Genomic DNA, 24,615 nt, shown 5'->3' with positions numbered 1-24,615 from the left:
ACAGCGGGCCATGAAGTGTTCTCAACTGAGTCTGCTCATGAGGGCATATGGCTTCCCTTCGCCCTGTGTTACTCTCATGAAAAAGACAATTTCAATGCCTCCCTAAGGGACAGGAGAGCAGATGTGGGAACATTTGCCATGAAATGTTCTAAACATAAAAATGAAGAAGGAAAAGGGAACCTGTTTAATGGTAACTGTTAGTTGTTTTGGTTGACAGCTGAAGCTATAAAATACATTGACTTTTTTAGGTTATACAGGTTTATCACTACAAACTGGGAACATTTGTTATTTTAATGAATGGAAGAATGGCAATGTTTGTTTGCCAAACAATTTTAGACTGTTATAAAGTAAGTCTAAAAACATTTGAGTGCATTTTCAATTCTAAAGCCACATGTCATCTTTCTGCCAACATACTAATATTTTTTCTGTGGAGCAAGATACAGAGCCCTGGGTTCCTTCAGTTTCATCTTTTTTGATCAGGTTACCCTCAACTCATATAGTTTATTTGACTCTATCACTATCTTTATCAGGAGATGAGAATAGTGACTGTGTGTGCCCTCTGCTAGACATGAGGATAGAATTAAGAGTGACCCAATGTCATTTGTCCATTGAGTATATGAGGCCTTGATGAAGCTCTCTGTCAAAACTAACGAGAGTGGGAAGAAGTGTAACAATACTCCTTACCTATACAGACGACTCATGCAAGAGACTTTCCAGAGCTTGGCAAGTATCTGATAGCTCTCTCTAGTAATGATACATTCTCTATATAAGATACAAACCCCACGAGCTCACTTTTCCACTTTCATAAACTACTTCTAATCAATAATTCTATAAATCAGAAAATCTTGTTAGAAAAGGGATCCTCCTAAAATGCAAATTCCCACCTAACGGTGTTAACTAGAAGCCATCTCTGAACTTCCTTGGGACCCTCCAGAAAGGCACCACTTGCTGAATTTTTCATGTTCCCTTCGGTAGGGACCAGGTTCTTTGGTCTGTTACTCTCACCAAAGAGTTGTTACTGGCAGGACTCTGGTCATTCTGGTTAATATTCGCTCCAAAGAAATATTAATCAGGCAAATTATCTACTGGTGCTGCTGGGTGTGAGAGCCTTCAGGTTGTGCCACCCCATGGGCTGCCTCCCAAAGCTGAGGTCCCTGCGGGAGTGCACAGGAGAGGGCCGAGGAGACAGGATGCTGGGGAAGGGTGACTACCTGGTATCATGGGCACTGCTGATGGGTTTGGGTGGTGCAGAGTCACTGCCTGCGGGGCCGGGGCGACCGGCGGTGGCAGCAGCAGCAGGGACAGGAGCAGCAGCAGGGCTGCCGTGGCTCCGTGCGTCTGAAGGCACGCTCCGAGTGCTGAGATGAGAAGAAGAGCTTTAGGAACACAGGTTGAGAAAAGGGACTGGACTCTCCAGTGGTTTTCAATTAAAAATAAAATAGGGTGAGGAAGTGAAAAATATTTAAAAATATAAAACGCAAATTTTCCTTTCAATGAGATTCAGGTCTAGGTATAAAAAAGAAAAACACTAATTATTCTGAAAAATAACTGTGGTCTTTTCCTAGCAAATATTGTCAAATAAACTTAACTTTTAAGAAGTGATTCTAATAGGGGAGAGAAAATGTTCACTCCCTCAGGATGCAGAAATGCCACCACATTCAAGAAAAATACTTTGTACGAGTTTCAGAACTCAGTTCAGTATTTAAGTTGCTTCAAGGTTACATACACACATGACAGTCAAGACTAGAAAGATCATTCCAATTTTTTCTCCATTTCTAAAATGATGTTTAGGATTGTTTTTCAAATGCTTACTGTGCTATGCACACTCAAATTTGTTTTCGTAAGGTCATTTTCAAAGAAAAAAGAATTATTCCAAAGCTGGTGAGCATTTAGTAGCTTGAGGTTATAAATAAGCTGAGAAACTAAGTTATCTGGAAAGGTACAAGTCTGTTTTAAAGTCACATGTCTTTTTCTCTTGCAATTAAGGCATTGTGGTACATTTTCGAGATAATGCAATTAAGAGCTTTTAAACAGTATGAACAAGAACAAAGAAGAAATACTTAGTGATCAGAGCAGGCACTCAGTAGCGTCAGAGCATAAGCATGCACAACACAGAAGAATCAAATGGCTAGATGAGCACCAAGTACCTGAATCCCTCTGGAGTCGGGATAATTAGATGTGGGTTGGGAGGGTCACTATGGCATCGTGGTACCTTCACAGGGCGGGGACTGTTCCGATGAATAGCTGCCAGTGACAATGGCGACAAATCCAATTTGTTAAAAGGGTCAAAAGAAAATGCTGAAGCAGGCCACTAAACACTTAACTTTGTTGGTGACCAAAATAAACCCATTATATAAGAAAATCATATCACATATACAAACATTGTGGAAAATGGCACTTTTTAAAAATTAACAAAAGGTATATTACACATTCAAATTTTTAGCATCAAAAGCATCTCCCAAATCCTGGAGAGAAAGTACATGATGTACACAAAACAAACAATGTGACCCAGTTAGAGACTGAGATGTGTCATCTCTGTAATAAAACAGAGTTCTTTATGCTTGCTACATTTTTAGAAAGATTCTGGCCCGTGCTGACACTTGAACAGATTCTGAGTCAGGGACGGTCACTGCCATTTTCCTGAGTACATGGAGTTTTATTTAATTCCTTTAAACAAACAAGGAGGATCAGACACAGATTAAACAGGTTATTCTTTTTTCAGAACACATTTTCTTCTCTACTTAAATATTCTGGTAAAAACGAGATAAAATTTAAAATAAAAATTTACAGAGCCCTTGCCTAGTGATTACAGAAATGCGGATAATTCTCTCCTCGGAACTAGACACAACTAGCATAGCATATGTGTTACATTTTGTCTATTTCACCCTGACACGTGTCCTCTTCCTTTTGACTTGGTTTTAACCCTCCTTAATTTTTTAAGGGTCATATTTTCTCCTTATATGAATTTCACTCCACATTTTATTTAATCTACATATTTTCTCCTCATGTGAATAATTTTACTCCACGTTTTATTTAATCTATGTATGTTTTATCCTAAGTGGAAATACATTCTTCTTCATGGTTCTGGTTGGTCTGTTGTCAATGATATTACACAGGAAAGACCAGAGTCCCCAAAATGGAGCGATCTGAAGGGAAAACTTGTGAAGCAAAAATCAAGCAATTTTTAAGAAAACAGTCAATTTGTGTCTCTGGCTCATTATCTCAACAGTTACAATAGTAAATGAAAGAACTCCAATAGTAACAAAGGTAAAAAGAAAAAAAAAACAATAAAAATGCTTCAGGAAGGAAGGTGATGTCTTTAATTCAGCAAACATACTGGGGACTTTGGAGTCAAAAATCACTAGAAAACTTCCCCTTCAAGATGTAAAAGAAAGACATGCTGCTAGAACACATGCATGCAAGTTTCACATTCTTCATATGAACATTTCTTTTAAGAGTTGATATAACTAACTGCTGCAAAACTGTGATATTTCATTGAAAAGAAAAGCCAAAAGGTCAATAAACATAAAACAGATGCTCCAATTTCACTGGCAGTTATTTACTACAGAGATGTTTTTCATGGGAAAAACTAACAAAACAAATGTCCACAAGGAAATGGTGCAAAGCACTGTACTATGCCCATAGTGGACACAATGCAGCCCCCTAAGGAGAATGAACTGGATCCCTAACTGCTGACCAGAAGGAATATCTACAGTTGTCAGGTAAGAGAAGCCAGAGATTAACATCTAATGTGATCCAACTTTTATACAGCAAAACCAACAGCCCTGTCTGTGCTTGTGTGATGACAGGAGGATAAAGAAGGCACGGCGGAACGCACCTGTATAATTACGTGAGCACACAGAACCTGGGGAAGGCTCTCCACCAGGCTGTTATCGGTGGCCACAAGCGTAGAGCAGAGGGAGAGGAAGATGGTACACAGCGGGAATGATGGTTGCCATGCTCCCCTTTCACTACTGTTCTTGTAAGGAAAGAACATGAAACCAGATGCAGACTGCTGCCTTGCACAGAACACTACAGTTTACAAAATGTCATGACCTTAGGGAATCCACGTTAGCATCTGATGTTGAGCACTTGCAGAGGAGGTTCAGTGAGGTTAAACAAGCAGCCCCAGGTCATAGGGCTGTCAGGCAATCAGACTCTCAGCCACTCTGTTTCCACCAAACCACACACCCAGAAGACAAACAGCACCTCCAGCCTGCAGACAGCACTGCTAACCTGCTGTCCTACCAGCGGTTTGGGGACAGGCACATGAATAATTAGTGACTCCACGTTAGCAGTGATTACCTATCAATCGTGGAGGTACAACTATTTTTTGTTTCTTCCTTCCGTAGTATTTTTCTACCTTGAACTTTTTTCTACATGTACATTTTCTACATTTCTTTGCATACTCTATATTTTAATTTTGCTACCATGAAAATAATTCCATATATAGTAAAATATTTTAAAGAAGTGATTTTTACTGAATTATTGATCATGTATTCTTAGTGAAATATTTTAGGAGAAAAGAAAATCAAAGTTTTTAGGATAATATGACTATTCAGAAAATTTCATAAGAATAGAGAATGCTATAAAATTATAATATTATATAAAATGTTCAAAGAGTTTTGCGAATGCTTTCATTTCGTAACAGCCCTGGGAGAAAAGGTATAAACTGAGTAACTGAATGAATTTTAAAAACAGAGAAACCAAGCATTAAAACCTGGTCTACTGAATTTTCTGTAGCTAGCAAATACCTTTAAGATACAGTTCCTGCTCAATAAATTTATCATTTATGAATTATTTTATTCTGTGTAATTTAAACTGTTTTAAAATTTCTAAGTTTATATTTATGGATGTTTATTGCATATAAATACATTTTTACTTTTATTTACTATCTCAAGAATGGGGGAAAGCACAGTCTTTTTCTGATACATTCTGTCTTAAAGTTTCAACAAACTCCATAAAACTGTATACTAAACTGTAACTGAAAACTATAATGAAAGTATGTCACAACACAAGTTAACCTGTGTTTTTGTTTGGTTCGGTTTTTTAAGTAAAATCAACTAGGAATACACTCTGTTGCTCGGGAAATTCTTAGCTGTGGAGAATAAACTCATTCTCCATCAAAAGGTGAGGAAGGAGGCAGAACGACCACACTCATCCACCTGCAGGAAAGGAAGGCCCTCCCTTGCTAATAGCCAGCCATCTCTCCAAGTCCTTCCTTCCCAGAAGAAGAGACTTTAAGGGGGTGGACAGAATCAGTGTTGGTGTGCAAAAAAATAATTAATTAAAATGTGCAGTTTAACACTTGCTGGCAGGCAGTGAATACCCTGTGCTGGCATTTTCACCTTCCTGTGAACTGAGTATTGGAGTTCTCCATATACACACCTCATTCCTGTCACTGTCATCTCCCTGAATATTGTTAAAGAACCTCCCTACAGGTGAAGCGTGAATGGCTGCAACTGTAAGATGACGCGTTTGCCCAAGGAGGTGCTAGGGGAAACGTTCTAACTGCCATCTTACCAAGGTACAAACCTGTAACAGGACTGTGTGGCTTTCCTATCACATGGCCAATGCACTCATTCATCAAGGCTTGAAGACTCTAGGAAAATGGGAAAGGACAAGGGAAAGAATGTGCACAATTTTAGCACAAATTAAGCTTTCAGTATATTTAAAAGAAATATGCTATGCTATCCTTAGTGAATATTTTCAAAGTTCATTGGAAAAAAAATAGGTATAAAGATAAAATTAAACACAAACAACACATAATTTAAAGTAATAATAATTTATACCATTAAATTTTTATAAATAAGAGCAAACTAGCATTCAAGTCCCTATAATGCAATGATGTGCACAAGCAAGGGACTTCTATAATCATCTCTACTATTCAGGGGCTAACATGATTGAATTCACATGTTGAACATTGTCTCTTTGAGCTGATGGAATGTCCTGGAATAACAGTGATAATATTTAACATTTGGCATGCTCTTAAATGACACATGCTGAAGTAAAACAGCTAATCCTTGTTCTTCATTAAACTGTTAAAAAGCAGCAACTAATAAGTCAGCACTTTATAAAACTTGAAACTGATAAATATTTTAGAAGTGTCAGGCTTCACAGCTAGCCACTGACTTAGTCGGTTGAACAATACTATTAAAACAAAAACAGAACGTGGAATATCTTACTATGTTGCTAATAGTGCTTTAACTTTCAGCATTATCATTACAGTTATGAAAAAATATTTAAAAACAACTATTAAAAAATACACAATCAGAAACAGTGATCAAGTTATTTCTTTAATAAAAAAAAATTCTAGAATATTTCATACCAAGAAGTCATCTTCTGGCAAAGCTGAAATAAAGGCAGGTTCAATGGCTTGTAGAAAGTCAAAACCTTGCGTTGCCCACCTGTTACATGAGAAAGTTCAATAATCACAAAACCAAGAAAACGCTGTAGTAGTTTTAGTCTATACAATACTGAAAAGTAATCTGGAAAATTATCATCTAAAAAAAATACACTTTTTGTCTTTATGTAAATGCCTGTGGTTGCGTAAATTTACAATGTGTTTTGAGAAAAAAAGGACAAACAGCTTCTTAATAAAGGAACTGGTTTCCAATTTGTTTCCATTTATGTTCATAAAAGGTTTAAGTTTCATGAGGGAGGGAAAAAAATTAGCCATCAGGAAGACCTATGCAGGGAGAATGTGAACTTCCTTAAAGTTCACTCATTATGGAACAATTTTTTTTTTAAGTTTTCTAAGAATTATGGAGTTTTTTGGTTAATAGTTTCATTTAAAAACAAAGCAAAATCCTTTTACTGAAGAGTTCAAAATGCTCCTTTTTGTGTCATCTGCTCAGAAATCTCACATAAAATATATAAATGCAGTACTATCAATCCCACATCCCTCACTTATTCTTCCATTTTCCTGCTTCACAGGCTGCTCCAACTCTCTCTCTCTCTGGAGTAGGAGTACTGAGTTACTTGCAGCTCTAGGAAACATCTACTTGGTCATTACCTGGGTCTTGTACCTCGACCACTCTCACATTTAGTTAGGACATAGTTCATCCATTTCCGGGCAAAGCTTATATATTTGTCTCCTATCTTCTGTCTAAATTCTCCAGACATCAAACGAACAACTTCTTTATGATACTGTAAGAAGATTTTGCATAAATCAAAATTAAGAAGTAATGCTACATCTGTTTAAAATGTCATTTTTCTAAAAACAAAAAGCAAACTCCAATTGAAATTGACATATTTTCAAAAGGATAAAGAGTTACAGATAATATTATGTCTTAAAATGCAGTTTCACCAATGTTTTACTAAATTCAAATTACGAATGTACTTTCATGATATTAAGTATCTCTTAAAGAAGATTTTGAAATGTAAGTAGAAAGCTAATGTTAGCACAAAACAAAAACTAGGCAACTGACAATTTCAAAGAAAACCAACATTTCTGATCCTCAGCAGTGGGTAAGACGACATTCTTGACTAAGCTGTGATTACAATCAGTAATCTGATTTGCTGTACAAGGTTCATAATACTTTTGGTAAGTAAGCCTCAGAGCAACTGTGAAGTTCACTGTTCGTTTCCTCTTATTTTGAACCTACCTCGAACCCAAAGTTGTAGCCCTGAATCATTGCCTCTCGGTAGTACTGTTGCAATGTGACAGACTCTGATTCATCAACTTCCGCATCAAATTCTGAAGTGAACATGTGGTCCACTCGGTCAATGGCATCGCTTATTCTGTTGCAAAGCTCTAGTGCATCATTCTAAAGAGTCCCAAACCACAATTAATCCAAAAAAAGCAAATCACTTAATAGTTAACTATATTATAGAGGAAGATATCTCTCATCATCACAGACATTAACAATCATTGCAATATATTTTGGTCATACTTATTTTGGTTATTCAAAAATAAAGGAAATGTATTATTTATTTATTCATTATTTTCATCTTTATTTGTATTAGATATTCTTTAACATCTTATGAAATAAAAAAGAAAAAATCCATTTACAATAATAATGCCTAATGACTATGTGGTCTTTAAATAGATGCTTTCATTCAATATTTTGCGTATCAACCACTAGCTGCTTTTTTCCCCTGGGTGGTTGCTAAAGTATGATTTCAATCTAACAGGAAGACTCTGTATTGTCCTCTTAGCTCCCTGCCACTCCCTAGGTTCAGGGGTTCTCAGCTGGGGTTGATTTTACCCCCTTCTGCCAAGGGGACATTGGCAATATCTGTTTTGGTTGTCCAAACCTAGGGAGATAGGGGGTGAAATCTACTGGCATCTACGGTGTAGAGACCATAAATGCTGCTAAACATCCTACAAAAGAGGACAATTCCCCCCAAAACAAAGAATTATTGACCCAAAATGTCAATGCTGCAGAGGCTGGAAATCCCTGCCCTAGTTCACACTGTTGTCTCCCTAAGCAGGACTACGATCACTCCAAATTGGACCCCCTTCCACTCACTCTTACAAACACGTGTATGTACACATGGTCTCCACTGGTAATACCCTAAATACCTTTCCAAACTATTCTCCCTAGATCTTCAACTATTTGATGTGGCTTCGAAAAAATAAAATCCCAAATCTCTCAATAGCCTGATTTTTGCCCACCTGATTTTACCAGCGTTATCTCCCATGACTTTCCACTGTACATATCAAGGTCTAGTAAAGTCAGACTATTTGATATTCAGTGACCAGTCCCAGCACCCTGACCCAGGGACGCCAATGCCCAAATGTTCCTTCCCAGTTTGTATCTTCTGAAATCCTCCAAGCTAAAATGCCCCCATGGTGGCAGCTTCCAGATGTGACCAGGAGGATCTAGCATCTCCCTTCTCAGTACTTCAGTGTCACACTTCAGGTCATACTCAATCCACTGTAAATTCCTTAAGCTCAAGAATAATCAATATCGTATATAATTTTGCACTCCCTGGAGTTCATTGATTTAAATTGAAAGAACAGTCTGCTGCACTGGTATTCGAGTGGGATGGCAACCGACAAGAGAACAAGTTTCTAGGCAAATGAGACAAATCAGACTGACAGAAGAAACAAGGCATATCAAACTACTTATAGTTTCAAGAACTGCTGCTTCTTCAAGAAGTCAAGCCTTACTGTGATGAAGGCATAACTGATGGCCTGTAGAAAAGCGCAGATCAGACCAAAGCCAATGAGCAGAAGGCCAGGTAGAGGTAGTGAAAACAGGAGATAATGGGAAAAGAAGGTGAGGCTCTGGCTTGCCCTGAACTTTGAAGGGCTAGTGCCTGTCTACAACCGGCTGTCTCTACTACATTTAATTTTACTGAATTATCAGTTAAATAAAAGAAAAAAATAAATTTTCTTTTAGATTACACATTACTGATATATATATGGAAGTACCTCTAGCAAATACTTGTCATTGCTAAAGAAGAAAGAAACCTGGATGAGGAGTAAAGAGATCTAAATTTTAGGTAGGCTGCTAACCAACCATGTGGCCACTCAGAAGTCACATAACTGGTCAAATTTCTATCCCTTCCAATTCTAACACTTTATGGTTCCAAGACAGATCTGGGAAGTCTTTAGTGAAGACATGGGACAATGTTTATTGGGAAGAGGAAGAATGGTGAGGACCTTGTAAGACTTTGGGTTCCTCGGTTGATATGACACTGTAGCACACAGACCCTTCCACACTAAAACCAAGGGGCTCAGGCGGAGGTGGCAGCGACATACTTTTAACTGCTGTAAAGCTCTGGCAATGACCGGCTGACTGGACGTCTGCTCCTGGCGGAGAGTCATGAGTCCTTCGATGGACTGCTGGAAAGCTTTTCTCTGGATGGTGAGATGTGCAGACTGCATGACAACTAGTAAAAGATTATCCACCTGGGAGGAGAATTAAGCACAGGGCTGAAAATCAGATCCACTTACTGTTTCCCATTCTAGCTCAATCCTTAGTCCAGAACAATGCCAACCTCATCAGGGCTACCAGTAGCTCAGTACTCCTGCAACAGTATATGTGTATGTGCGTGTGTGTATGCGTGTGTCGGAGCAGCCTACGAAGCTGGAAAATGCAGGAATAAGAGAGGGTGAGATGAGTGGCCTTTCATGAAACAGAAGAAAACGAGACTTTATTGTTTTTTTCTTTTAAGTGACAGTGAGTCACTGTAGGAGTCTGCATAGAAGAGTGTGTGATGTGATCAGTTATATATTATAACGTCATTTTCCAAGTATCCAGACACACACACACACACACACACACACACACACACACACAGGCTTCGAGAGAGGGCAGGTGAGGCTGGAAGCAGGGAAACTAAGTGTGACACTGCAATAGGCCAGGACAGGATGACAAAGTCTGACCCTGGCAGTGGCTCTGGACAGCAGAGAGAGTGTCATTTCCCAGAAATGCTTTGGGTGTGTGAGGGCTGGTGATGACCTAGAAGGGTAAAAGAATTTCTGTTGTCACATTCTGGCTTAAACAACTGAGTGGACAGAGCACCATTCTCTGAGACAGGGAGCACAAGTGGAGGAGTGGGTCACGTGAAGCCAAAAGGACAGGAAGCCAGGGTGTTCAGCTCTGGCCAGGCTGAGTCTGAGGTGTATATGAGCACTCACCACTAACGTCCGGAATGAGCACAGAGAGAATGAGAAGACTTCTTAAAGGTTTTAATTAACGAGCTCTACAAACCATCATGGGATCTCTGTAGGGTAGGCAGGTAACAGCCTTTACTACACAGTGTTAACTAACACCAGGTAAACCACAGTGCTCGAAGAAGAATTTCTGAATTACAAATTAAATGAGGGCGATAATTCCTTTTAGATCATGAGTATACTGATTACAGCTGAACTACGTACAGATGTATTTCAAATATTCCAATATAATTTAATATACTTATAGAATTTGAAGGAATATCTTAGTACAAGTTGTAATACAAAATTACTAAAACATTGAGGCCTATTCTTGAGAAGCCCACGCTTGAGATGACTATGGCAGCTAAACCAATCACTCAGGGGCTGCTAACAATTTTTTTTTTTGTAACTAATGCCACTTCAACACAGGGATGTGAGCAATGGCTACAGGAACTGGCAATGACACATACCTGCATGCTTCTCAGGGTGTCGACGGTCTCGACCTGAGGCACAATTTTGACAGGTCGTGCTTCCCATGAGGCCCAACTATCCTCTGAATCCCGAGTGCGATCACTCTGCTTGGTTAGCAACAGATAGGCATCAATCAGTACATCATCTGACTCTTTCGAACAATCTTTTCCTGCGGCTGCATTGAGTAACTGCAAAATAATGTTCTTCTCCTCAGCAAGAGTGTCTGGAACAAACACTTGCAAGTTTTCTAAGCCAGGAATCTGTACCTGCAGAAGAAATGATCCAGAATCTCAGATGAGGGAATGTCACATGTTATAAAAATGTTATTTAAAATAAACAAAACCAGGGAAAGACAAGCAGGTGTGAGAAGGTGTTGAGGGCACTGCAAGAATCCCACTCCAATGTGACTGAAGTCAGGGAGAGCACGGGGGTACTGTGCTGGAGGCCTGGTAGAGCTTCTCCACCCACTGGGCAATCCTCTATTTTATTGTCAATAAGCAAGAAAATACCCTTCAGAGGAGGAATGCCAGCCTGAAACGACCTCAATCGATGCTACTTTGTGATAATTATGGAAAGTCATCTGACTTGGTAAAAAGACAAATATGGATTCGCTAATCATTCTTGGTGGGGGATCACAAGAAGCCTTTTAAAGATCATTTTAATAAGGATTGTGCAAATCACATATAAGTACAGGTGGGATAAAATCTCCAGTAACAGTATCATACAGAGAATCTACAAGTACTGAAACTCAAATAACTTTAATGGTGGAGCAAAGATAAGGACTCAAAAAGGAGCTCTAGTGATGAGCAGGGTACTGATGGCAGAAGGTCCTGTAAAAACTCTGAATTCTTTCAGGAAATGTAAAGGTAAAAAACAAAACTACTACTTAAAAATCAATTATCAGAGGCACCTGGAGGGGCTCAGCCAGTTAAGCATCTGAGCTCAGGTCATGATCCCCAGGATCCTGGGACCGAGCCCCAAGTCAGGCTCCCTGCTCAGCAGGAGGGCTGATTCTCCCTCTGCTGCTCTCTCCACCCCCCTCTATCGTGCTCTCTTGCTCTCTCAAGCTCTCAAATAAATGAATAAAATCTTTTTTAAAAAAATCAATGATTATTTATTTCATTATTTTGCACTATTTTAGATACATTATTTTAAATACATATAACTAATATTAGTACGAGTAAATATTTGATTACTTTATTTGCATTCTATAAGCAAGTTAGTAAGTATGAAAAGGTTTGTTTTTCTGGTGATTTCACTGAAAAATTATGAGAAAGTCTTATCACTGGAATCAATATATCACCAGCAAAGCCTGCAAAATTTACTATCTGGATCATTAAGAGAAAATTTTCCAGGAAAAGCAAAATATTCCAATTACACCATCTTTAATATTTACCTTAACATACTGCTTTGATTTCAGAACATCCAGAAGGTCTCTAATGGGGGCTGAAAGTATGAACTCTGCTGCTATTTCCAGGTCCTAGAATCACAGTTACAAAGAAACTTCTTTAGGGTTAACTTTTAAAAAAATAGTAAGATAAAAGAAAAAATTGTAAAAATCAATCAGGATTGTGAACTCACCTTTCTCAACATTTTAGCAAATCCAAGCGCCTTGGAGGCTCTTTCTCTAGCTTCGTGAAAAAGCTCCTTCAGAGCTCGACTGATCTCTATAACGGATCTCCTGCAAAGATGATTGAAATCCAGTTAGGGTACATTAGAGTATACCAAGAAATAGAAATAAGGATGAAGCAAATTCCAAATCATATTAATAAAGACTGAAAAAAAATGGGAAAAAGCAATTATTGAAAATGTACTTGAAATATTCAGAAGCTTGCTCTCTTGTGGTTTTTAGAAACCATTTGTATTGTTCAAATAAGTAAGGCACATACAATAACATGCAAATAACAGTAAACTTAATTTTCTATTTCCTTATAATAACTTCTTGGAGTTTGAAATAAAGTTCTTAAGTTGACTACCAGCTCAGATCTTACTAAGGAGGAATATATATACACAATGGCAGGCTGGTAAATGCTTAACAACTGGCTCCCCTCAAAGAACTATCATATGTGGTGTTTGGTGATTTTTGGGGGTGTATAGGCTCCATCATCCCTGCCTGCAGGTTACCAGTGTGACAGCACTGAACAATGACTGAAGAGATGTGTGCAATAGCACTTTTGCTCTCTGGAGCCAGGATGAGCCAGCCCCATCACACCACTGCACATGAGCCTACTTTTTAGATCCATCTCTAGTAAACAATCAGAGCATCATCAGAACTGTTCTCTAGTTCACCATCTTAGATCTCCAATTTTCCCTGCTTATTCTGAATCCATTGTGTTAGCACTCAAAACTGCAGGACCTTCTACAAACTGACTCATTTTGATCCTCAGCTATTGAACATTGTCCCAGGTAAGAATCTGTGAGGACACTTCTTGCTTTAACCCTGGCATGATAACATCTCAGGTGTTCTGAAATCCAAAATGTGTTTTTCATAAAATTTTGGATGGTGAGAGAAAACATTTCAGCTCTAGAGAAGTCAGTTCCCCTTGAATATTTCCTAAGGTTGAATCATATGATATCACTAGTAATTGGCCATAAAATATGGCTGATATTGCCAAAAAACAGCAATTTAACCTGATCCAAGCTGAATACTATCTAACAGAAGTGGAGGAAATGCAATAGATGCATAAGCCATAGATTCATGTACTCAAGCTTAAAGTTTAACAGAAGGAATAAGCCACGCATAGAAACAGTAACAACATGCCAAGTATCATAAATGTCATATGCTATGGGGAGTCGGGGGTGTGTGTGTGGCAGAAACATATAATTATTTAGAGACATTTCAGGACACAGAGACGAATTCTGTATACTCATTTTTAGTTAACTTACACTCTCCCTCCCTTTTTCTAAAGACACTATTTTCATTAGGCTAACTAAATTCTAAGTTCATCTTCAAAGAAAATTTCATAGAAAATCCTAAGTAAGTAAGACACAAAAATGTAAGATAGTAATAAAGAGAAGTCTTCAGGTCTACTATGGAAATTCCTAACACGGTTGAATTTCTGTTCAGAGCCCATTCTGGGCTCATCGCCATGAGCAGAAGTCAGTGAAATAAGGAAGGAGAAGAGAAGGAGCGAGGCTGCACCTTATTTCGTCTGAGGCATTGGAGTCATCAGCACTGGTCCAGAACTCTGCACAGCTCTCCTGCAAGCCGAACTCTAAAAAACTCCCTGTTGACTTCAGCAGCATCCCTGCAATGTCACTAGAGAACAAGAACAGGAATGTAAATCAGGGAAGAAAAATGGTCCTCGCTCATTCTACTTCTCGAATAGGACACTGAAAGGGTCACTGAAAGGGTCAGCTACTGTTTTAATAGTCTGAAAATCAGTAACAGAATTTTCTTTTACTATAAAATCATGATGAACGTGAAAAAGAGGAACTCTCCCATTAAGGGTAGGTACCTATCTTTGTTCTATTTCCACAGTTTTATCATAAACTTTAAAATCTTAAACTATATTCAAAGCAGCTATGTAATTATTATATAAGTGTAATTTTCATCTTAAGTGTCCAAAATGGTATAAAATAGCCTCAAATATATATCTACAAGATGTTCTTAAAAGCTTAATAAACTAAACAATAGCATAAGAAAACAAAGTGAATTTCTTAAATACAACTGTTTTTCCAAATTTCCCCCACAATTAGCTTTTCATAGTCCAACAACATGACATGACTCACACAGCTGATGCTTCTCATTGAGTATGCAATCTAACTATGGGCTTAAAATGTAAATCCAAGTGTGTACAACAAATCTAAATGAGTGTAGTCAAGATTCAACAGCAGCTTACTGACCACTATGCTCAAGGAAAACAGCTTCTATCTAGTGAAAGAGAGCAGGTATGCATACAGACAGTGTCAGAGGGCTGGACACAGGCCAAACTCAGCAGAAGGCCTGGCTACACTGGGCCCGCAGGTGATGCAGAGCAGTGAGTGGTGAGTGGTGAATGGTAGTGGGAAGAAGGGCTCAGTCGGGAGAGGAAGGGCAGTTGAGGAAGAACAACGAATATGATCTAAAGGCATGAAGACGAGTTAAGTAAGAGGCTTACTTGTGAAAAGAAATTGCACAATCTGAAAGGCATAGAGGGTGGTGGGGTAAGACTGAGAAAGCAAGCTAGGGCCATGATGAGGAAGGCCGTGTGTGTCGCGCTAACTGACTGACCTTCGACTGGTGGGCAAAGAGGCCAGGCTTCAAAAGTAACCAGTAGGTAAGTGACCTGATTACAAACACATACTCTCTCTCTCTTTTTTAAAGATTTTATTTGAGAAAAAGCGAGAGCAAGTGAGGGAGATAGAGAAAAAGAGCATGAGCAGAGGGAGAGGCAGAGGGAGCAGGGAGCCTGACGCAGGACCCAAAACCCAGGAATCAGGACCTGAGCTGAAGGCAGACCATCCAGGTGTCCCACAAACCCATCTTCAAGAACAGTAGTATACAAGGATATCCACGAAGAGTTTACTCCACAAATACTGAGTATATGTTATGTACCAAGCAGCAGTGAGCAGAATAGATAAAAATCCCTCCAATGAACAGAGGAAAAAACAAAAAATAAAGTAAAAAAGGAAAAAATATAATTCAGATATTGTTAAGTGCTATGGAGAGAAATAAAGGAAAGGGAATGAAGATGGACCCCATGAGTAGGAATTTCCATTTTAAAGAAGGTGACACTTAAAGACCTAAAGGGAGTACAAAACAGGTCATCAAAGTAATTGGGGGGAGTGTAACTGGAGAAGAGTAGAGCGACCAGCACGTGCAAAGGACCTCAAGTACAAGTGTGCTCAGCCTGGGAACACAATGGAGAAGCCCCTGTGGCTGTGCGGTAAGCCCAGGAGAGCCTAGCAGAAGAGGACAGAACTGCAGTGACAAGTCATAGAGACTATGCCCACCTGATGGGCCACATTCCGGCACTCTCACTCTTCCTGAGGAAGAAGGGAAACCATGAAGTAGTTCGAACAGAGGAGAAAATGCTCTGATGTGCATTTTAACAAGACCACTCTGGCTGTGGCCTTGAGAACAGACCAAAGGGACAGAGGAGCCAAATAGAGAGACTCCTTGGAGAGCGCCTGCAGCCATGCAAGTGGGCTCAAAGCAGTGGGGCCTCCCCTCACCACAGTCAACCTGTCTCCAGACGTTGCCAAATGTCCCCAGGTGGCAACCGGGCCCTGAGAGATGCACACGCGCACACAACTGGTTGTCACATTCACACAACCAAACAGGCCTGGGGGAAGCAGGCGGCTCAGGGGCACAAGGGCTCCTACCAGAAAAGTTTTCCAGCCTGGGCTTCTCCTCCCCGGATATAATGGGTTATTTCTTTGGTGAAATTCCACTCTTCTTCTAACAGGTTTTTTAGACTATGGGATGCTTGAGGTAACTGCTGCAGCATTTGGATCCAGCTTCTCATGTAATCAAAATACACCTGAAAATACAAAAACATAATGGGAGACATCTGACAACGGAAGCCAGCAGCTCCCAACCTTCACCTCTGTCAACCTGGAAACGACACATCAGAAGGGCCAGGTGTAGGCGGACACTGAGGCACGCAGCACAGAGAGAAGCAAGAGTCACAGTACTGCTCTCTGATCGAAGATCTCTCTTCAACTGCACAACTCAACTCGCCGGCAATTTAACCCATTATTTACAATCTCTGTAAACTACCAAGAAAATAAAATGTTCACAATGTACATAAAACTTATAAAACGAATCAAAATAATAGCACCCAGAAATGTTCATTATTAACATACTGTGAACATTATTCCTTTAAGAGGTTTGGATCTTTACTTGTGTAACTGCTTATTTTAACTTTAGACAGCATCTTCCTTGAGAAGAAATGAGTACACTTTTCCCTACCATCCCTTCCTGACACCCAGATTTTTATGACATTGTTTTTTTTTTCCAAGATTTCTGACGTATAAATTATGATTTCTAATCAAAATACCCAGTTTGTATCTACCGTAAGTCCTACGACAACAGCCTTCCCATTCCTAAGTTCTTGTTTAGATTCTCTGCCCTGGGACGTTTAAGGTATTACTCCACCTTTGAATGTTGTGTGTTGTTTGAACGAAGAACCATGACACCGGCCTTGCCTCCTGCTGTCCCTGCTCGCCTTACACCCTGAGCTGCCTTGCCTTTTCTCTCCTTGGAGGTTCACAGGATTCTGGATCTAGTCCTGGATCTCAGTGACCTCACCAGGCTACATCTCAGGGTTCACTGGAATGAATGCTTTCTGAAATCCAGTACTAACTTTCAGTACACAAACCTTAGATCTTTATTTCAAGAAAACTCTTCTGTTGTGTCTCTGGATGCTTCTGGGCCTCCGCCAGCCTGGCTTTGTGGTGGGAATCTGCAGTCTGGGGTCTGCATATGTGGAACCCACAACTTACAGATCTACCATCATCTTTGCCAAATGAAATAAATCCTTTAAATATGAGGCCAGGACTTTCCTTTGGCTTCTCAGAGTGCCACTTCCTCTCCCTGGCCTTCCTTACATCTGGCCATCTCCTGAGGACTGCACTTTTCTCTTACAGCCCGAGGGCTGCACGCAGTTGCCATCCTCATGTACATCACTGCTCTCTTCAAACCACTGCTCTTATGTTCTTACTTAAAACCAAAACAAAAGAAATATCTGCCCCTTTAAGATTTACATCATCAGACATACCATCGAACCCTCTCCACACACTGTCACCTACTGATTTCCAGCTGCCTGTCCTCCTCCATCACACTCTGACATCTGACATAGTCTTCTCTCTGCCCCAGGCTCAGCCACCACACACGGTGATTCGCCCCCGTTCTTGTCATTACAGAAGAATCTCTAGGCCTCAAATCATCAATCCAAATAGACTGATTCTAAAACCTCATCTCCTGCTCCCAGTTTTCTGTTCAACTACCACTACAGTGACTGTTCTCTCATTTGAACCGTATCTGAACTCCAGGCCCCGAGTTTCTCTTCTCTCTCCAGGTCATCCCCCTTCCTCCACCCCTGTTCCTCCTTAATCAGCTTACAGCCCACACCGTCACCCTGTCCACTCACTGCTGCTGCCACCCCACACCCTGCCACCTCTCCCTTCCTTTTCAGCTCACTGCCTGCCAAACCCCAAAGCATGATGAGTCCAAAGAGCCCATTCACCACACCCACAACTCAAGGTGATGAGTGTCACAGGACAGGGAGGAGTCACTGCTCTACATATTGTAATCCCAACCACATGGTGTACATTTCCGGTAATATTTATACCTCCACTCAGCCCATTCTCTTTCTCCCTACAGCCACAGTTTGAAACACCTCCATTTTTCTCAAATGGCCAATGCCTACCCTTACTTATCTCACCCCTTCTAACAAAGGAAAAAAAGGCATTAGATATAAAATCCCTCATCTTCTCAATACCAAAAATGCACACCAATATATGACATGCCGATCTTCCCTTTTGAGCAGTGGCCAAGCTGAGCTTCCTCCCAGTCTCAATACTTGTGTTTGGAGACCCACCTCCTCATGGCGTCTAAGGAAGCTCACACTATCAATTTCCCTCTTCTCTGATACGCATAGAATTCTATTCATCTCTTTCCCTGAACAAAATCAGTCCCAAAGGCATTCAAATGATCTCTAGTAAGTTCAATTTAAAAACCTCACTAAAAAAAAAAAAAACCTCACTAAACCCATAGCCTTCCCTATTAACCCCACTGCCCAAGCCCAACCTCTGCGGGGAACACCAGCTGTGCACATCTCGGCTCTCTCCTTCTAATTCTTCCACAACTATCATCATCTTGCTCATCATTTTCACATTTTCATTCTTTTTATGTAGTTTCCTTGTGTCTATCACATGTTCCTACATCTCTATCGTGTTTAGTTTTTGATTATTTCTAAGGCCAGCACCACAGAAATGTGCTAATAACACCGTTTATAAGCTTCAATGTGGTTTGTTGCCTCAAACACTTGCCAAGTTAAGCCCTGGACCTGCACGTATACGTGCTTAGGTTTTCCAAGTCAGAATGATGATGTAACACAGAGCAAAGCCCCAAAGTCACACACATTCTGCATCACGACCTGCTAACCACTCCTCCTCTTACCCTATGAGGCTCTCATTCGGCAGTCCTTCTCAGTTAGCAGGCTACGTTCAGACAGCAGAAGTGTCTCTATTTATGTTCCCCTATCTTGCAGATCTGCCACCAACAAGTCCTCTACAGGGACTCCTCCTGCCTCTCTCCTGACTGTTCACACCAGATATTCCTATCTGGGCTATGAGATATTCAGAGCTTGTACTCACCCTCATTTCAGCCCAAATTTCAAGGCAAATATAACAGTGTTTTGGTCAGGAAGGAGAAGAGAGCAGTGTAGTCAATTTCGTCCTCTACTGAACATGGAATTTCTTTCTTCATTGTTTTTGGCGAGTTTCAAGAGAAGGGTATTGTGGTACACATAATGTGATTGACTTTTGAAAGGCCATTCTTTCCCCCCTTCCTAACAAAATCACTGATTTTGTTTGGGTTCCTCCAGTTTTCAAAACATGCCCCTGCCATTAGCCATCAAGCATACAATTTTAAAATCACTGGTAATTTCTAGCTCTTCATCTGTGAAATTATGGGGATTAATTGTAGCTCTAAGGAGTACTTCACTTACCCTGCACTTCAGATGGCCCACAGATATGCTACAGACACTGAAGTTTAAGGACCTGGAGGGCACAGTTCACCTGCCTGATTCTCTTCCTTCCTGCCTCAGTGACTGCATGCTAAGGGTGCCATGCATGCCTTTATAAAACCACCAAATACAGCAAAGCACTTTTTGTCTTTTTAAACTCCTGCTTTAACCATCCACTGAGAGAGAGAGAGAAAATAATCTGTTTTTGTTTTTTTACCATGACTTTCCAATAATAAAGACTCTTCTGACATAAGAAATATATGGTATTTCAAAATGTAGCCACATTTTACACTCTCTGGTCTTTTATGCATTCTCCCCAAACAATTAGGAAATCATTTTGAACTCAAAATTATTTCTAATATGTTAGATATTACAAGTCCCAATGCTACCCTCGTTCTTCTTTCTATCCTTCTATGATAGTGGCTAGAAAGCTAAATATTTGAATCTCCAGTCTCCACTACAGTCAAGAGGCATGCAAACAGGTCTGGCCAATACAACACAGGGGAAACCTGTTGGGCATGGCTTCCAGGAAAGCTCTCCCTGTTTTGCACTGAGCTGGCAAGGACACTTTTTCCCCCTTTTGCTCTTTTTCCTTCCTTCTAACCTAAAAAGTGGGGATGCTCTCTGGAGGTGCTGCAGCCATCCCGAGGCAGGATACAGTGAAGTATCACACAACACATGTCTTGAAAACATTCCAAAAATAACATGCCCATGAGCATTGTCATTCTTACATTGTTTCATTGACCTGCCACATGACACAAGCATCTTGCGCATATACTCTAATGAATCCAACCCATATTTGCCTATACTAATACTCTGCCAGGCATGATGAAAGACAAGATAACTTCAAGCCACAGCCCCTGGCTTATAAAGCTTCCAGGCCAGTAGGGGAGAGCTGAGAACAGCTGCCCTGAGAGTGCACGGGAGGTACAGCTAAGTGCACATTAGGTTGAAGTTGTCAGATAGAGCTTTCCAGGGAAAAGTAAAAGTTGCAAGGAAGTCTTAACTGGGTAGATTAGGAAAAGGGACATGTCTACCAGGAGGGAGTAATATGAGCAAAAGGACAGAGGTTAACAAGCACAAGTAAGCACAACATGTGGTGTGAGAAGCCTGGGGAGCTCCTCTAAGGAAGAGATCAAAGTAAGTCTGCTCCTGCCAGATCACAGTATTTACAATCTCTCCAATGCTCGAGGTTCCTCAGCTAAGTCCTGACTCGGGGTAAGAGCTCCCAGACGCCCCCAAGGCTAGTTTAGAGGACCGTCTCCAAGTCACCATGGCACCCCAGCAGAATTCCACCCTGGCACCTGGCACGCAGGTGCAATTCTCTACCACGCCCAGGTCCCAGCAGAATAAGAAGCCCTTACTGCTCACTACTGCCTTCCCAGTCCCAGCACGGGCAGGCCTTACAGAAACGGCTGATGAGAGACAGTTCAATAAACCAGGACCACACTAGGACTCCATTTCTGGGTCATTACGCTGTAAGAAGAAGAATCTTACAGTTAAACAATGAACTAGGGTAAGTTGTCAAAAATTCTAATATAAAGACCACTGAGGATTTAGGAGAAACAAATTTAATCCAATACTAGATGAAAAAATCAGGTTAAAGAAATGTTGCCCTCCTCCCTCACTGGCTCTCTATCTCTCTTTCTCTCTCTCTCTATCTCTCTCTCTTGCATGCACACACAAGGATCGCCAACCCCCATGGGTCTCACCATCAGCATTTTGTGCAGGTCCTCCTCAAAGGCGTCGATGTTGCAGTCGGTCTTCTGCAGGTCGGCCAGCACCTCATGCAGCATGAACTGGTAGTACTGCTTCATCAGAAGGCCGCCCTTTAGCACCTCTTTACATTCCCTCACCAGCTGCAGGAGATGGGCACAAGCTCTGTCACTCCACACACCCTCACCACATCATCTGGCAATTTCACACACCTTCCTCTTAATCCTCAAAACCTCTGAAAGTCCTCAAGTATTTGCCAATTCTTTATCAGTTCAGTTTATATAAATACCTTAGGAGTCTTGATTAAGAACAGAATAGTGAAAATAAAAGTAGCTAACATTATAGCAGCAATACACATACACACAGAAAACATCATCCAGGCAAATACTGATTTGTGAAAATATATTTCCCTACAAATACATTTACATAGAAAATAAATCCCATGGAGAAAGATCTATTTCTCTACTAGTTTGCATTATATAAGACAAGGGATAGGAGAGAAAAATCATCTAATGAAACTGATGATTTCTGTCCAAAAACACAATACTGATTCACATAAACTTACATGCCACAGAGCATGACAATCTTTGTAATAATTTAGCATAGCAACTACAGTGATTTGCGGTCTTTACCATCAAAAGCCTTTAATCATCACAAAAATCACCTGAGAGCAATCTGATGCCATGAGATGGAAATCCAGGGAAAACAAATCTAAACAAAAAGCTGAGCACCACCACCAGGTGCACGCCCTGCAGGTGATGCTGGGGAGGAGAGGGGTTGACATGGGATGACTGACCTTAAAGTCCTTTCATCACAATACTTACTATCACAGTACAGATACAGATAGTATCACAGATACTATCACAGTATTATTTAAAACAATGGGGATTGGGCAGCCTGGGTGGCTCAGCGGTTTAGCACCTGCCTACAGCCCAGGGCCTGGTCCTGGAGTCCCAGGATGGATTCCCACATCAAGCTCCCTGCATGGAGCCTGCTTCTCCCTCTGCCTGTGTTTCTGCTTCTCTCTTTCTCTCTCTCTCTCTCTCCCCCTGTGTCTCTCATGAATAAACAAAATCTTAAAAAAAAAAGGGGGGGGGATCCCTGGGAGGCGCAGCGGTTTAGCGCCTGCCTTTGGCCCAGGGCGCAATCCTGGAGACCCGGGATCGAATCCCACGTCGGGCTCCCAGTGCATGGAGCCTGCTTCTCCCTCTGCCTATGTCTCTGCCTCTGCCTCTCTCTCTCTCGCTCTCTCTCTCTCTCTGTGACTATCATAAATAAATAAAATTTTTTTTAAAAAAGGGGGGGAGTTAAATAAATTATGATGTATCTATACAGCAGAGCACTACTGTGGCCATTTAAAATCTCATTTTTGAAAAATATTTAAGGGTAAAAACCATACGCATATTTTTTCTTTTACTTGTATGTGTAGGAAAAACAGATGGATAAAAATACACTAAGAGAGTTACAGTGGTTACCTCTGAGTGGCAGCATAATAGGAAAAGTTTTCATTTTTGTCTGTATCATTTTCTTTACTCTTCAAATATTCTAGAATAAATATGGATTGCTCTTATAAACATAATTTCCCCTTTAAAGTATTCTAAAAATAATTACCCACGATAAGAGATCCATGGCTGGAGTCAAATCTATTAAAAGCTGTTCTGTTCAGATGCAAATTTCTCTGGCAAAGAGGTCACTTAGGTGCTTATAACTGAATCTCTGAATGGTTTTAGCCAAAATATGTTTTATTTTGATTGTAGTAATGCCACATTTGTCTAAGTATTGTTTCTATTTTTAAAAATATTTTAACAAAACTTATTGTTTCATCCTCACAATAGCTCCATTAACAAAAAGTAAAAAGTAAACTCTGCCTTCTCTTACTAGGTTATATTCCTGAAGTATTCATTTTGTGAGAAGAGAAGTCAGTATTTTACCTAAACTTCCTAAATTACCACCGCAATAAAGTGGACAAGTGGAAAGCATGGCCACAGTGGATGGCAGGACAATAACCAGGAGCAAGGTGGTGAGCAGCAGAGTGAGCTCTCTGGTCAGTACTGGACAGAAACTGAAGTGAGCACAGTGGGGTCCATGAGTCACACCCCTCTCAGCTAAACCCACAAATTCAAATCTTATTCTGTGCCTATCCTACGGCCTGCGCTTGTCCCCAGGTGCCATCGGTTACACCGAGCCCATGAGCTCTTGGCCCTTCCATCCCACGAGGACAGCCACACAGTCGACAAAAACATACCTTTTTCTTTCTTTCTTTTTTTCAAAATCTGACATATTTATTTTGCATAATGGATGTCAATATGGTAATATCATAATGTACCAATACAAACAATCTCTAGCATTGATTGTGCTAGATACAACTGCTTCCAGCCATTCCGGTTACCTCTGGAGTATCAAACTCCCTGGAGAATCCCATCCAAGAAAGCAGAAGCTGTCATTACTATTTAAACCATGCAACTGCCTAAGCAAGCAAAAAGTCCAAACATCTCCCCACTGCATACTCAAAAGACATTTATCTATTTCCATGTAACTTAAATAGAACCAAAAAAAAAAATAAATTTAAGGAACTTAAAGTATTTCTAATGAGTGAATTTTATGTTTCCAATCTCCAAAGACTGATATTAATAGACTATGTCATTTCATAGTACTTTTATATCCTTTTGGAATGAGGAAGTAATGGCGAAAAGGCTGAACCACAATCCTATCTTTGAGGGCTACATGCAAAGAACATTTTAAATTACCCTAAAAAGAGTAGCTTAAAAACAGTAACATACACTCATTTTTCATTATTTGCAACAATTAAAATCCTCAATCCAAAATAAAAACAAGCCTGTAGAATAGTAGCATTTAGTAATTGCTAAATATTTTTAAACGGTCACTGAAACAGACCTGCTTAATACTTAAGAGAGATGGTTCTCCAGCAGGCCTCTGCTCCAGTCTTAACTTCAGACACTCATGTATCACATTCAGAAGGACTCGACAGAGCACCAGGAAGGCAGGTTCGAAGGAGGGTAAGTCCATGGACTTTAGCTCGTCCCACGACACAGTGCTGCCCTTCTGCTCCGAGGAAGGTGGTGTCCTGGATAACTGCACATAATCGGAACCCCACATGGGGTCTGGAAATTCGGAAAACTATAA

At 40.3% G+C, this 24,615-nt stretch overlaps 1 protein-coding gene across 5 annotated transcripts in view; it reads right to left on the bottom strand.

The window, feature by feature from the left end:
* MAP3K4 (mitogen-activated protein kinase kinase kinase 4) overlaps positions 1 to 24,615 on the bottom strand; it is a 112,539-nt gene that overhangs the window by 17,218 nt on the left and 70,706 nt on the right. For 2 of the 5 annotated variants that reach the window (XM_055310439.1, XM_055310440.1), the window contains 14 exons: positions 24,367 to 24,609; positions 21,468 to 21,614; positions 16,388 to 16,545; positions 14,223 to 14,339; positions 12,662 to 12,761; positions 12,477 to 12,560; positions 11,080 to 11,346; positions 9,713 to 9,862; positions 7,608 to 7,769; positions 7,016 to 7,149; positions 6,329 to 6,407; positions 5,524 to 5,602; positions 2,148 to 2,244; positions 1,212 to 1,358 (listed from right to left, as the gene is read on the bottom strand). In XM_055310439.1, the coding sequence (XP_055166414.1) occupies positions 1,212 to 1,358; positions 2,148 to 2,244; positions 5,524 to 5,602; positions 6,329 to 6,407; positions 7,016 to 7,149; positions 7,608 to 7,769; positions 9,713 to 9,862; positions 11,080 to 11,346; positions 12,477 to 12,560; positions 12,662 to 12,761; positions 14,223 to 14,339; positions 16,388 to 16,545; positions 21,468 to 21,614; positions 24,367 to 24,609 (1,964 nt within the window). The remainder of the gene's footprint in view (positions 1 to 1,211; positions 1,359 to 2,147; positions 2,245 to 5,523; positions 5,603 to 6,328; positions 6,408 to 7,015; positions 7,150 to 7,607; positions 7,770 to 9,712; positions 9,863 to 11,079; positions 11,347 to 12,476; positions 12,561 to 12,661; positions 12,762 to 14,222; positions 14,340 to 16,387; positions 16,546 to 21,467; positions 21,615 to 24,366; positions 24,610 to 24,615) is intronic. The other 3 variants (XM_055310441.1, XM_055310442.1, XM_055310444.1) reach the window with 3 other exon arrangements.

This window comes from Nyctereutes procyonoides, unplaced genomic scaffold, assembly GCF_905146905.1.
Source record: "Nyctereutes procyonoides isolate TBG_1078 unplaced genomic scaffold, NYPRO_anot_genome, whole genome shotgun sequence".
Classification (NCBI taxonomy): Eukaryota; Metazoa; Chordata; class Mammalia; order Carnivora; family Canidae; genus Nyctereutes; species Nyctereutes procyonoides.
Note: the sequence above shows the minus strand (reverse complement) of the source record. Positions and strands in the feature narration are given on the sequence as shown.